This window comes from Centruroides vittatus, unplaced genomic scaffold, assembly GCF_030686945.1.
Source record: "Centruroides vittatus isolate TY-2023 unplaced genomic scaffold, ASM3068694v2 scaffold_2520, whole genome shotgun sequence".
Classification (NCBI taxonomy): domain Eukaryota; kingdom Metazoa; phylum Arthropoda; class Arachnida; order Scorpiones; family Buthidae; genus Centruroides; species Centruroides vittatus.
In genome coordinates, this window is record NW_027122689.1 from 3336519 (window position 1) to 3348743 (window position 12225).

At 33.3% G+C, this 12225-nt stretch overlaps 1 protein-coding gene across 1 annotated transcript; it reads left to right on the forward strand.

Moving 5' to 3' along the window:
• Positions 1 to 5705: 5705 nt before the first annotated feature.
• LOC136987556 (uncharacterized) lies at positions 5706 to 11999 on the forward strand. Its single transcript, XM_067285300.1, has 3 exons — positions 5706 to 5954; positions 9160 to 9354; positions 10610 to 11999. The coding sequence occupies exons 1-3, from the start codon at positions 5773 to 5775 to the stop codon at positions 11997 to 11999; spliced, it is 1767 nt and encodes a 588-aa protein (XP_067141401.1). The 5' UTR covers positions 5706 to 5772.
• The last annotated feature ends 226 nt before the right edge of the window (positions 12000 to 12225 follow it).

The following is a 12225-nucleotide window of genomic DNA, read 5'->3' on the forward strand; positions in this document are numbered from 1 at the left end:
GTGATCTGTGCTGCTGTCATTGATAAATACAGAATTTTATAAACAATTATTATTTTTAATTATACACATGCATATTCACACATAATGGTAGAGATACTGTACAGTCAATGTTCCCTGTAGGCTGCGCACTGCTCAAATTGTTGCCGCGCAGGCGAGCATGCACACTGATTTGAATTGTTGTTTACTTATTTCTCACTGTCTGCAACATGATTATTGCTACGTATATTTCGATTAAATACATTAAATCATTGACAAAAGATAATATTTTGTATGGAAGTATGTTTTTAAAATGAATTTTAATCTCTACTTTATAATTAATTAATTTTAATTTTTATAGGAAAAAATAAGATTTTATATGCTCAGCAAAAATATTTTTTGCTCAGAGAAGTATATGTTCCGCTCATCTACGAAAAAAAATAGAGGGAACATTGTGTGCAGTACATATGAAATAGTGTATATATGGCATTCAACAGTTTCCATACATAAAGTAGTTTATCTTATGCATTCATACTACACAGAATGATGTGTGAATTACTGAATGCATAAGTTAACTTTCCTTTCACTTGTGATGAAATATTAACCTAGGTATGTTATGTGCATGCATGTATCACAAATGTATTCCCACAAGTGATATTGTACAGAACGAACATGTACAGGTTTGAAAAACCTTAGGAATTTTTCAGAGATGGTCTGTCTCAGATATGTTAGGCCCCTCCCTCAACACCCAGTAACCGGTTACATTGTGGGCTGAAGATACCTATAATAGGCTTTATTGGGTTGAAAAAGTAAAACAAAAATTTATTTCTAGTTATTAAATCTATGATGCAATAATGGCTTAGTCACCTACCTCTACAAGATAGATAGAATTCAAAACAAAAGTATGCATGAGACACACATGCTCAGTGTAGACGCTACTTCATCATATAAAAGGCTATGGACGAGGTAACGCAGTGGCTGCTCATAGTGTCTAATACGGGGTGCTGTCACAGGAGGGTGTCCAAATTGTTTCTATTAATTTTAAGTTAAAACTAATTTTATCAAAACTAGTACCTATCAAAACTCTTACACGAAATCAAAATAATTCTATTAGGATTGCATGCCGCCACAGGTTAAATCTAGATATTGGTAGTATCCTGTCGTCTGACAAAGTTTCGTCACAATCTGTGACTTAGATTTCTTAATTGGACTTCTGATTTTGTAAAGTAATTCTGGAAAAATCCCCTAAAATTTGGTCTTCCTGTTTACGTGATAGTCAGATCAGATACACTAAGTAACTCTGCAGTGCGGGAAACTTCCCTTCAGTTTTCGCTTGCACACATGAAAGGCCTTCACATAATTTAAAGCATGCTATTGGCTGTTGCAGATAGAGAACTCTCTTGTTCTGAAAAGTATATGCTTTTGCACGTGGAACTAAATTGCATGATCATTTCCGGTATGGTAATAAAATTGCAATATCATTAATACATCATGCAGATCTAACCCCTATGCCATAGGCTGAATCTCGACCGCTCGGCCAACCGGCAAAAAAAGATTGATTCGAATAGACAAATGTATATTCCTATCCCATTTTTATAATTGATTCATTTATAAAACTTCGCATGTTAATCCGTATATTTATATTAAACATGGTTACGCGCAAGCACAGTCGGGCGATTCCCGAACGATTAAGATCCGCAAATATGCGTAAAGCTGGGTTTAAGTTCCTGCGCGTAGCGTCTAGCTTGCAGCAAAATGGCGTCAAATCGACGTCATTTTAAAATATGAAAGAGCAATATTAAACAATATATTAATCATTCAACATACAATTGAATAAATATCAATTATTTTAACTTCTTTCAAGTGTTTGGAAACTTGCAGAATTCATTTCGAAAATTTGGAATTTGTATAATTCCAGGCAACGCGATACGATTGAATTGATAGAACGTTCTAGAACACTGGCATTTGACTAAGTATTTGTTATCGTTTGTGTGAAAATGGGATCTGGAAGGCAATCAACTGGTGCAGAAAAAATTCAAATTGACACACTGGAAAGAAAACACGAAAGGAATCTGTAATAAGTAAATGTTTAAAGCGAATTAGAGGAGAGCCATTAGAATTCCAAGAAAACGTTCCGGCCGGGCCAAAATTAGTGCTGCTCGTGATATTGTTTTACTTAAATGAATTTTGCATAGCAATATATTCATCTCGGCATCGAGTTTAGCTCTGAAATAGTCTCGTAACGTGGCAAGAATGTGTACTATAATCGCGTGGCCGAAGACTTTTGTAACGAAAGTGCTTTTTGTGTAACCTTTGATGATAAAGGAGTGCGTACTCATCGCCTAAAAAGTGAGGAATTTAAATCCGAATATGTTAGAAAATCGGCCAAGTTTCCATCTAAGGTCACACGGTAGGGGTGCACGTGACGTCACATGACTCCGCTCACATAAACAGACTGCGCAAAGAAGCGCGCGCGCCATATTGGTTGCTGATTTCACGTTACCTTGCTTGATCACTATTGTTAATGTTACCTATAGTTTCCAAGATGGCGGCTCGTCTCTGATTCCAGCAAATAGAAGGGAAACAGTAGGGACACACGTTCTAACCTAACCTATTCTAATAAATTACCGTAATTATTACCAACAAAATCATTAGAATAGGTTAGGTTAGGTTGGAACGTGTGTCCCCACTGTTTCCTTGCTGGAATCAGACGAGCCGCCATCTTGGAGCCATAGGTAACATTAACCATCACTATTGTCAACGTGAAAGAAAAGAATTTTACCAGGCTGCAGACGATTGAAAGGTAATGATTTGATAAAATGTAAAGAGAGAACTTATTTTATTGGATGAGATCCATACGAAATGAAACAAATGGATTTTTCATCCAACGATTTAACCATGTGGCCAACTATAGAACATAAAACATAAAATCATGAAAACTATTCTATTATGAAGTTAAAAAGTAAACTTAATACTGATTATAGTCCGTGCTGCGAAAGAGTAGACACAAGCCAGTCTGATCTGGAAGGATCTATTTCAGACGAGAGAGAGGGAAGGATACTTTGGAGTTGGTTGACACGTGGATCACAGTAATCAAATTTGTAATAAAAAGTAAAATATTAAAATTATTTGTAATAAAAATATTATAAAAATGTGTTAAAATTAAAAAAAAAACAAAACAAAGCAGCTTCAAGAGATCGGATCCGTGTGTCAACCAGTGGCGTAGCGTGGGTGTCAGCCGCCCGGGGCGGAGGAAAATTTCGCCCCCCTTTTAAATAAAATACGGGGAATCCCTACAAGTCAGTACAGACGGTCTGTGTTGTCAGTCGCTACAATGAGCAAGATGTTATTATTATACATTCATTTAAAGAAAGGGGATTCCCCAGTTTCGTCACAGAATAAGTAATGAAAAATTCCGTGCTCATTTCAATCGGTCCGAATCGTAGGTGCGATAAAAATATGAAATGAAATGGTTCAAATTTTTACGAGATATTATTATTTATTGTGAAAAAATGCCGCTCCCGCCGCCCCCACTACGCTACGCTACTGATGTCAACTCTCACGTGTGTCCTTCCATCCGACATTTACAAATAATTATAATTTATAAAATAGAAAATTATCGGATTGAACAATATAACATTAAATAAACTCAGATTTACAGCAAAATATGGTGTATTATTATAATTGTAAATGGAGTACGTTTTAAACTAAACTGATGTCACACAGCTAGTATTACGGCCTTGTTATACACTCGACTACAGATGGGCGCAGTGATCGAGTTTGGGAGCCTCTAGAATAAAGTTCATTTTGCACACGAATTTCATCCGAATAATTATATTCATATTATTGAATTGGGCTAAATTAAAATGTGGCATAACATCGTTAACAATAGACACGAGTACATGGTCCTGAATCATCTTTAGGGTCGATTTACACACAACAGTGACGTGCTGGCACAGTGACCGTTTGGTGCAGTAAGCATCGATAAATATCACACACAGCCAATCAGAGTTTCATCTACGACACTTGTATGATTGACAGAATACAGATCACGTATGTTGTGTGTAAATCGACCCTTAATCGGGATTCCCACAACAGCCACACTAGTGGCATTACTTGTGAAACTGGCTTTTTCGAATTATCCTCGCGAAAATTCTTTTATAAACATTGAATTAGTGAATCAAATACAGTAGAGCATCGATTATCCGACCCCCGATTAACCGATTTATCGGTTAACCGACCGCATTCTAGTCGGCAAATTCAAATGACCGCTAGTGATGTGGCGCTACGATATTTGGTTATGTCTTGGCTACTTTAATATTATTTTTGTTAAATTTTTGCATGTTTTAGCTGGCAGCACTGGCTCGACCATGAAAGGGAGGCTAGTATTTAAACCAGGCCTAATACACTATACTAATAATGTATTTTTTCATACTTTTCGGTTATCCGACTTTTCAGTTATCCGACCAACCCCAGTTCCCAATTAAGTCGGATAATCGATGCTCTACTGTAGTTAAATTGTTTAGGAATGTCTTTAATTACGATTTCGCCAGCAGGTAGCGCTATTTAGAGAGTTAAGTCCTTTTTGTTGACAGCACGTGCAACAATTAGCGAATGACAGTATACGTGTACCGTACAGTACACCAGTCTCTCCTTCTGTCGCATACATCAAGTGGTAACACGAAAATTTCATTTTCGCCGCCCTATGGTAGAGTGTCGGATTACCGAACTGCCAGACTGGCGAGTGACAGACTAGAGAGAGACTACTGTAATTATAGTAAATAAGTGTGATCGATTTACTTTTACCAAAATTACACTTATTCATCAAGTTTATCGGATGAAATATGATCGAATGCTTAGCGCCTCATTCTGTAAATCAAAATGGCAAACCGGTTGTGTGGCTGTCATGATGAAAAAAAAAAATACTTTTTACTAAGAAACGAATATTAAACTTTAACCAAGAAAAAAAACCTCTTTTTATCCTTCAATTTTCCGCTCGATAATTAAATATAAATTAGCAGTCTCACTGTGCATAAATTGAAATAAAACGGGAGTGAAAACATCCAGCAACGAGAGTTGCATAACTTTCCCGGCTGTAATGAGTTAATAATAAAAAAGCTATTTTATTTTAAAAAATAACTTTTATATTATTTATAGAAATAAATAAAATTGCGTGTGGCGCCATCTGTTATGAGATTTTGTTATAAAATCTTTTTATATTTTTAATTACTATAAAATAGCAAAAAGCTTAGTTTTGAGGGTAGGAATGGGTTTTATAAGAAAATTTAAATGTTAATAATGAAAAAATCTTTTTTTAAGTCCTGTCCCTCTCGAGATATGATATGTGACACCCATTTAACTCTTCAACCCCTCCACCTTTAACCACCAAAATTTATAGGTTTGCAATGTTTGAAAATTGCAGCCAATTATAAATATTTTACGCTTTTATAATTAAAGAGAAATTAATAATAATATAAATTAAAAATTAATAATAATAATAATAATAATAATAATTCGGAATTTATTTTAAATTTATAAGAAAAGCTGACGACATGATGGCGGTCACGTGTTTTAGTTTTTTCAATTATAAATTTTTTGCGCTTTAATAATTAAATTAATTATATAAATTCAAAATCAGTAATAATAATAATTGGAAATTTCTTTAAATTTATAAAAAGAAAGATATTCTAAATTTAAAAATAAATAAAAGCAGACGATAATCGTGTCGATCACGTGTTTTGATACGTGACGTCATCATTTCGAACGAACATTTGCCCTTCCATTCGGTTTGATAAAATGGACGTTTTCGAATTTAATTCGTCAGATTATCCGGAAATTGCACCGAGAAAGAAAAGGCGGTTGCCATTTTCACAGTTTTTGGATCAACAGAGTAAGATTTTGTCGTGTAAATATCCGTTTCTTACAAGGAGACAAATTAAAGAGAAGGCCAAAGAACTATGGCATAAAAATTGTTTGGAGTAGGTCAAAATTTCGAATTATTTTAAATTCGAATTAAATTTTTATTTTATATGTTTATTTAATAATATTTTAAATGATTTATTGTAAAAAACAAGATAAAATTGTACATTTGTAAAAATTTGTCAGCAGATGGCATTGGTATAGATGTTTTCAAATAAGGTCTATAAACACAAGGTCGGGACACCAATGTTCATTATGGAGCCGCCAGATTAGGTCGGTAGTTCCAAGGTCACGGTATAGATTTCGTGTTGTCTACGTGCTGTAAACTGCACGTTCCTTCGAGTTCGAACCACGGAATTCCGTTTATAATTTTAAATAGAGTATCTTTTCATTTAGAGGTTACACTGACATAATTAAATGCTTTAGCTAAGTAGGTTTCAAAATAAAAAGCAATAAAAGGCTGCGACCGAAGTTTTCATCTCTAAAACGTGATCGACGTTCACGAAAACTTCGGCCACAACCTCGCTAATGGTTCGCATAATAAAGTACGAGAATAAAATTATTTAGTTTTGAAATGCAAAATTAGAGAAGTTTGGAGATACTTGTTAAAATAAAAATATATTTAGTTTTCTATATTCACACGCACTTTTACATTACAGAAACTTCAAACAGGAGCTTAGAGCAAACGTTTTTATAAATTAAAATTATACCGAGAAAAGAAAACCATTCTCACAAACTTTATATATCATATAAAGTAAACCTTCAAAAGTATTTGCAAGAGATAATAACTTCTTTTATTTAGAGACATTTTTTGCATATAAACTAAATTTAATTTATTTTATAGAGAATTAAATAAATATATTTATAAAAATTTATTAAACAGTAGATAATAACAAAAAATAGAAATATCTACTTCAACTTTATTATTTTATAATAAAATGATTATTAAACAACATAATTAGTTATCAGAATGTGCAGTTTGTACAGTACTATGTTACGTTACTCTCAATTATGAAATATTAATTTAAATGACTGAAAGTTTTCATTTCAATTACTATATTCTATTTTAAATTTTAAAGTGTGGTTTCTGTCCACAAACAACATATTATAACATTGATTCTGTTTAATAAGTTACATAATGTTATACAACTTGTCAGAAAACTAAAACTTTACCACAGTCTATAGACTAGTACCGACGTGAGAGCCGTGTTTTAATGTAATTTAAACACTTTAATGATGCATACTTCAAACTTTTCACGTGTTAAATATTAAAGCAGTTTTTATATTGGATTTTTGTTTTCATCTAACAAATTAAAATATTTAAAAGAAATCTCAATTAGTAACCCAATAGTGTATTTTCCAGTTTCATTAAAACTGTTACTTCAGAAAATGCAACACGTTTACACCGAATGACAGTACAGTGCACGATCTAAGGTTAACGAACAAATTGGATAACGAACACTTTCGTGAAAGATTTTTATGTTCTGACAACGAACACCTCACAGAACAAACACAAGAAGCGACGTAAAATAATGAATACCGATTGGTCTTCCCTCGTCTTTGGGCAACAATTAGAAACTTTTCGGAGCGCGGGACACGTCGACATCGACATTCAGTCTGGTATATATTGATCGTATCATTGTGTTTATAGACTTTGTTATCAAATATTTTTCGAAACGTCACTTCCGGTTCCGGCTAATGCCGGAAGCGATGTTTGAAGACGAAAGGACGAAGCGAGCAAATTAATGACAGAGATTCTTTCAAATAAAACGAACTCTGTCATTGGTTACTCTTTTTTTTTAAACACGTGTATAGGTATTTCGAATTATGGTAAAAAGCTTGACTTAAAAATTCTGAGACGTTTCAAGTTCGAAATTTGAACTTGTAAGAAAAATTTGCATACCACAATGACCCATCTCCGAGTTACGCTTTAATATTGGATTTAAAATTAATGGAAAATTCTGAAAGTTTTGTTAAGTGCGTGAATTTTAAATCGAAAAATATTCGAAATGGTATTATTTTTTATCAAATTTGATATTTCACGAATAAGCTCAGTTAATAAAAGCGAAGTTGAGGCCGAAGTTTTAAACGCGAAAACGTGTACGTCGAACGTTCGGCGCCGCTTTCCTATAAGCCTAGAAGTTTGACAATGGTATTTGGAAAGTCAGAGGAATCGCGCTCGACATTCCAAACGGCATTGTCAAACTTCTAGGCTTGTAGGAAAGCGGCGCCGAACGTTCGACGTACACGTTTTCGCGTTTAAAACTTCGGCCTCAACCTCGCTAAAATAATTTGTTATATCTTTAAAATGTAAATTAACGTATTGTATATTGTAATAATAATATATAAACCGAATTTTCCTACGATATCTTCAGATATATTGTAGATATTTTTGAAGATATCTTTGTATAGACGAAAACTTACTTTATAGCCAACAAAATTTATAAGAATATTTTCGCCAAATAAATTAAACCCATTTCATCACTTTAATAAATTGCTAGGCAATGCTAAGCTGGAAATTTAGAAATAAAAAGTAAATCTAATATGACACAAATATTTACAAAAATTTGCTTGTCTTCACCAAGATTTCTATAAAATCTCTATATTACATCGAATCCCCGTTTGAACTACCCGAATCATATATCACATCTATAAATACTGATAATCGAAATCATATCATTATAAATACTGATGTCCATCAGTTTTCAAGAAACAAAGGATTTTCAAAAATTAATAGTGTATATAAATCTGGTGTTTTTTTAATTTGAGGGTAATGGAGGGCCGCACGTGGAATCAGAAGAAATGGCTAGTCCATCACCCATCCATTTCGATCATTACTAAAACTTGTGTTTTTCGGGGTGCGGTAAAAAGATTCTCGTGAAATCCACATCTACCTTTTAAACACTAACAATGTTTATTCACGAATATTCGGTACAAGTACTGTACAGTACACGTTAGAGCTACACGTGTTCTAGCTGCTAACCTCCGACAAAAACTGGTATCCCAGAATACCACGGGAATAATTGAGTTCTCGTGTACGAGGCTACGGGGCCTCTAGAGGAGTGGCGCCATCTCGTGCGTTTGAGATAAATTAACTGGTCGCCGCAAATTAATTCGAGTCTAAATCGATCTTGTAAGTCTTTCGATTAAAATTCTATACGCTTTCGAAGTTGTAAAGCGATACCGAATCATTCCGGATTACTTTTAACACATCGGTTAAATTATCAATATCATTTATTTATTTATTTATTTTGTTTTGTTTAGGCGAGAAACTATTAATTCTAAATCAAGCAGAAATTCGTGTAAAAAAAATCAAAAAGTTTTGCCTAACCTAACTAATTCTTATAAGAAGGAATCTATGATTACATATTCTACACAAAATTCTACGAAATATCTTGGCAAAGAGAAACTTTCGACTGCCGAAAATATTCAAAAGAAAATGTTTGGAATATTAAGAAAGTAAGTTTGTCTTATAACTTAAAATGAATTTTACAATATAATGTAGACTCGCCTTCCACAAGAAATACACACGATTTTCGGGTTAAGATTGACGATTTAGATTATAATGGTACAATTATATAAAACATTTTTCGAAAAATATAGAAAATATTAATTTTCTTCCTGTTTTGGGCTGCAATTTGAAACAATTGTACACCTATAAATTCCCACTGTCGTCCGTCCGTTTCTTTCCTTAATCTCGAGAATGGAGTGAGATAGACGAAAGGCGAGACCGGATATGGAAACCTTAGGGACGGGAGATTCCATTAACTGTATACGAACTTTCGATGTAAACCGGAAGTCACATTATTTCGATTTAAAACGTTTCTCCCAAAAGCAGTTAATAGACGACGGCATCACTGTCGCTAATAGGAAAAGTACGATGTACAGTACTGTACAAGGGAAAGACGCTACTAATTTGAGACGGAGAGCATATATTTTAAATTAAACAAATTTTTAAAAATATAATTAAAAATTGCAGTCCGGACATTGTGACGATGTCGCAGTAAATAATTGCTCGCGTATGTAAACATTTAGGTACGTCGATTTTTATTTATTTTTTTAGAACGGGCAGTTAAATTTCAGATTCGTTATATATTAAAATAATCTATTACGCTCGAATATGCTAGAATAATTTTCTAAACGAATTTTCATATTTTCTAACGAATTATTGTATTTTTAATAACTTTTAAAGCAGTTTCCAACATAAAAACGTTCGAGAGATAGTGACGTTTAAAACACCGCCAGACAACATTACACCCTAAGGTGCCGGAATCAAACGAAACGTTATTAGTGTAAATTCAGTGACGACGAACAATACACTTATAATAGTAATACTGTTTTTCCCACTTATCATTCGTTGCGATAAGTTTGGAAAAACAGCATTATTTGGGTTGCCGAAATAATAATTTGACACTTATAAAGGATTACACTATGGTAGAAAGGGAAAATTTCTCCGCGAAATTGATATCAATATATTAAATTTTTAAAATTTGTTTTACAAAATATAATATTACAAGTAAATCAGTTACTATATAACAATTATTAAATCTAATTTAAAATGCCGAACTTGTCTTATTTTTTATAACTTTTCACAAATTATTCTATAAAATTTAATATTTGAAATTAAATTAATTTAATGGGTATCGGTGATAGCGTAAAACTGTCTTTGATATTTTGTACCTCGATAATTAATTTTTATATAATATATTTTCAGAAAAGGAGAAAATAAAACGTCCAAGGAATTCAGAGTTACATTTGTCCGAGAATGTAAAAGTAATCTTCGAAATGAAAATCGATTCGAACCGTTTCCTTCGGCAAATTTGGACTTTTTAACAAAATTTGCCACCAACGACATAGGAATCGACGACACGAAAGATAATTTTGCAGGTGATAATACTCGTTTAAATTCGAATTTTGCAAACGACAACGAATTCGATACAAATTGTGAAAGCTCACCCGAAAATCAAAAATCGCTCGAATCGGAATCCGATTACGATGTTCTTCAGACAATGTTTTCTCTAGAAAGATTTAAGTACAAAAACAACGATAAACAGTTCGAAATGTTAAATCCCGCTTTTCCGACCATCGGAAATACCGACGAAAAAAATATTAACGGAAGAAACGAAAGCGAAAAGCGTATAAAATCTAATTTAAAAACGGATTTTCAATCTCCAACAAAGAATATTTCACTTTTTGCCGACGAAATCTTGTCCCGCAACAGCGATAAACTTAATACCGCTATAATAAATATATCGGATAGCGAATTATTTTTAAGTTCTGCCGAAAATAGCGAATTGGAAGAATTGAAAACGCGAGAGATAAAAAATAAGAAACCATTCGAAGACGATCCACAGATTAAATACGAAAATGTAAAGTGCGATGTTGTAGATTCCGGGATCGATAACGTAATAAATACTTGGGAAAAATTCGGCAACGATGACGAACATAGTTTGGAAGATAAACCGGAAACAAGTTTTAAGTCTCGGACTTTTAATATTGTCGAAACGGGAAAAATTCCCGGGAAACCGAAAATTAATTCGAGTCAAAAAAAGAAATTTGTGAAAGAAGATCATTCTTGTTCGAATACGAAATCTGACGAAAAAATACGCAAAACTCGTACTCCGAGAAGCGATCTTTCGTTTTTTCCCGCGGAAAACGATAAAAATTCAAAAGTATTAAAAAGTAAAAGTAAAGAAAAATCGAAATCAAAATCTCTCTTCGACGATAAACTATTTTTAGAAACTGTTGAGAATGTCGACGTAATAACGGAAGAAAAAGAATTTAATAATAATCCAGAAACTAAAGTAAATCGTTGGTTAGTAAATGAGAAAGAGCCAGAAAAGCAGAAAATCGACGAGATTTACGATTTTAGTCGAAATCTGTTTACCGTCGACGAGTTAAATGTTAAAACGAAGCAGCCATTTGTTCCCGAAACCGAATTTGGATCAAATATTTCTTCTCTTAAAACTTTATTTCCTCGTTCAAACAGTAAGCGAGAACATTCGGAAGACGTCGTCGATCGTTTCGTCGAATCGATGAAAGAAATTGGGTCTGTTTTTAGGATCCGGTTCTCTTTCGAACATATCCGAAGACGAGGTTTGTAATATCTTTATTAAAAATTTAACATAGTATTAGAATGTACGAGAAAGCGGCGACACATTTGGAACACGGATTAATTTCAAATACATATTATTTCGATCGAAACATTCTACACGAAGATAGAATCTTTTAAAAATTGAGTGTATTCGCTGTAAGGATACACGTCGCGACCAATAACGATGTATATATTTAAATCTTTGGATATTGCTCCGAAATTATCGTAATTTGATT

Bases quoted from the DNA above. Each gene is read 5' to 3' on its own strand.
- LOC136987556 (XM_067285300.1), top strand. From the start codon at position 5,773: ATGGACGTTTTCGAATTTAATTCGTCAGATTATCCGGAAATTGCACCG. The intron at 5,955-9,159 runs GTAGGTCAAAAT...TGTTTTGTTTAG, and splicing joins TGGCATAAAAATTGTTTGGA to GCGAGAAACTATTAATTCTA. The intron at 9,355-10,609 runs GTAAGTTTGTCT...ATATATTTTCAG, and splicing joins ATGTTTGGAATATTAAGAAA to AAAAGGAGAAAATAAAACGT.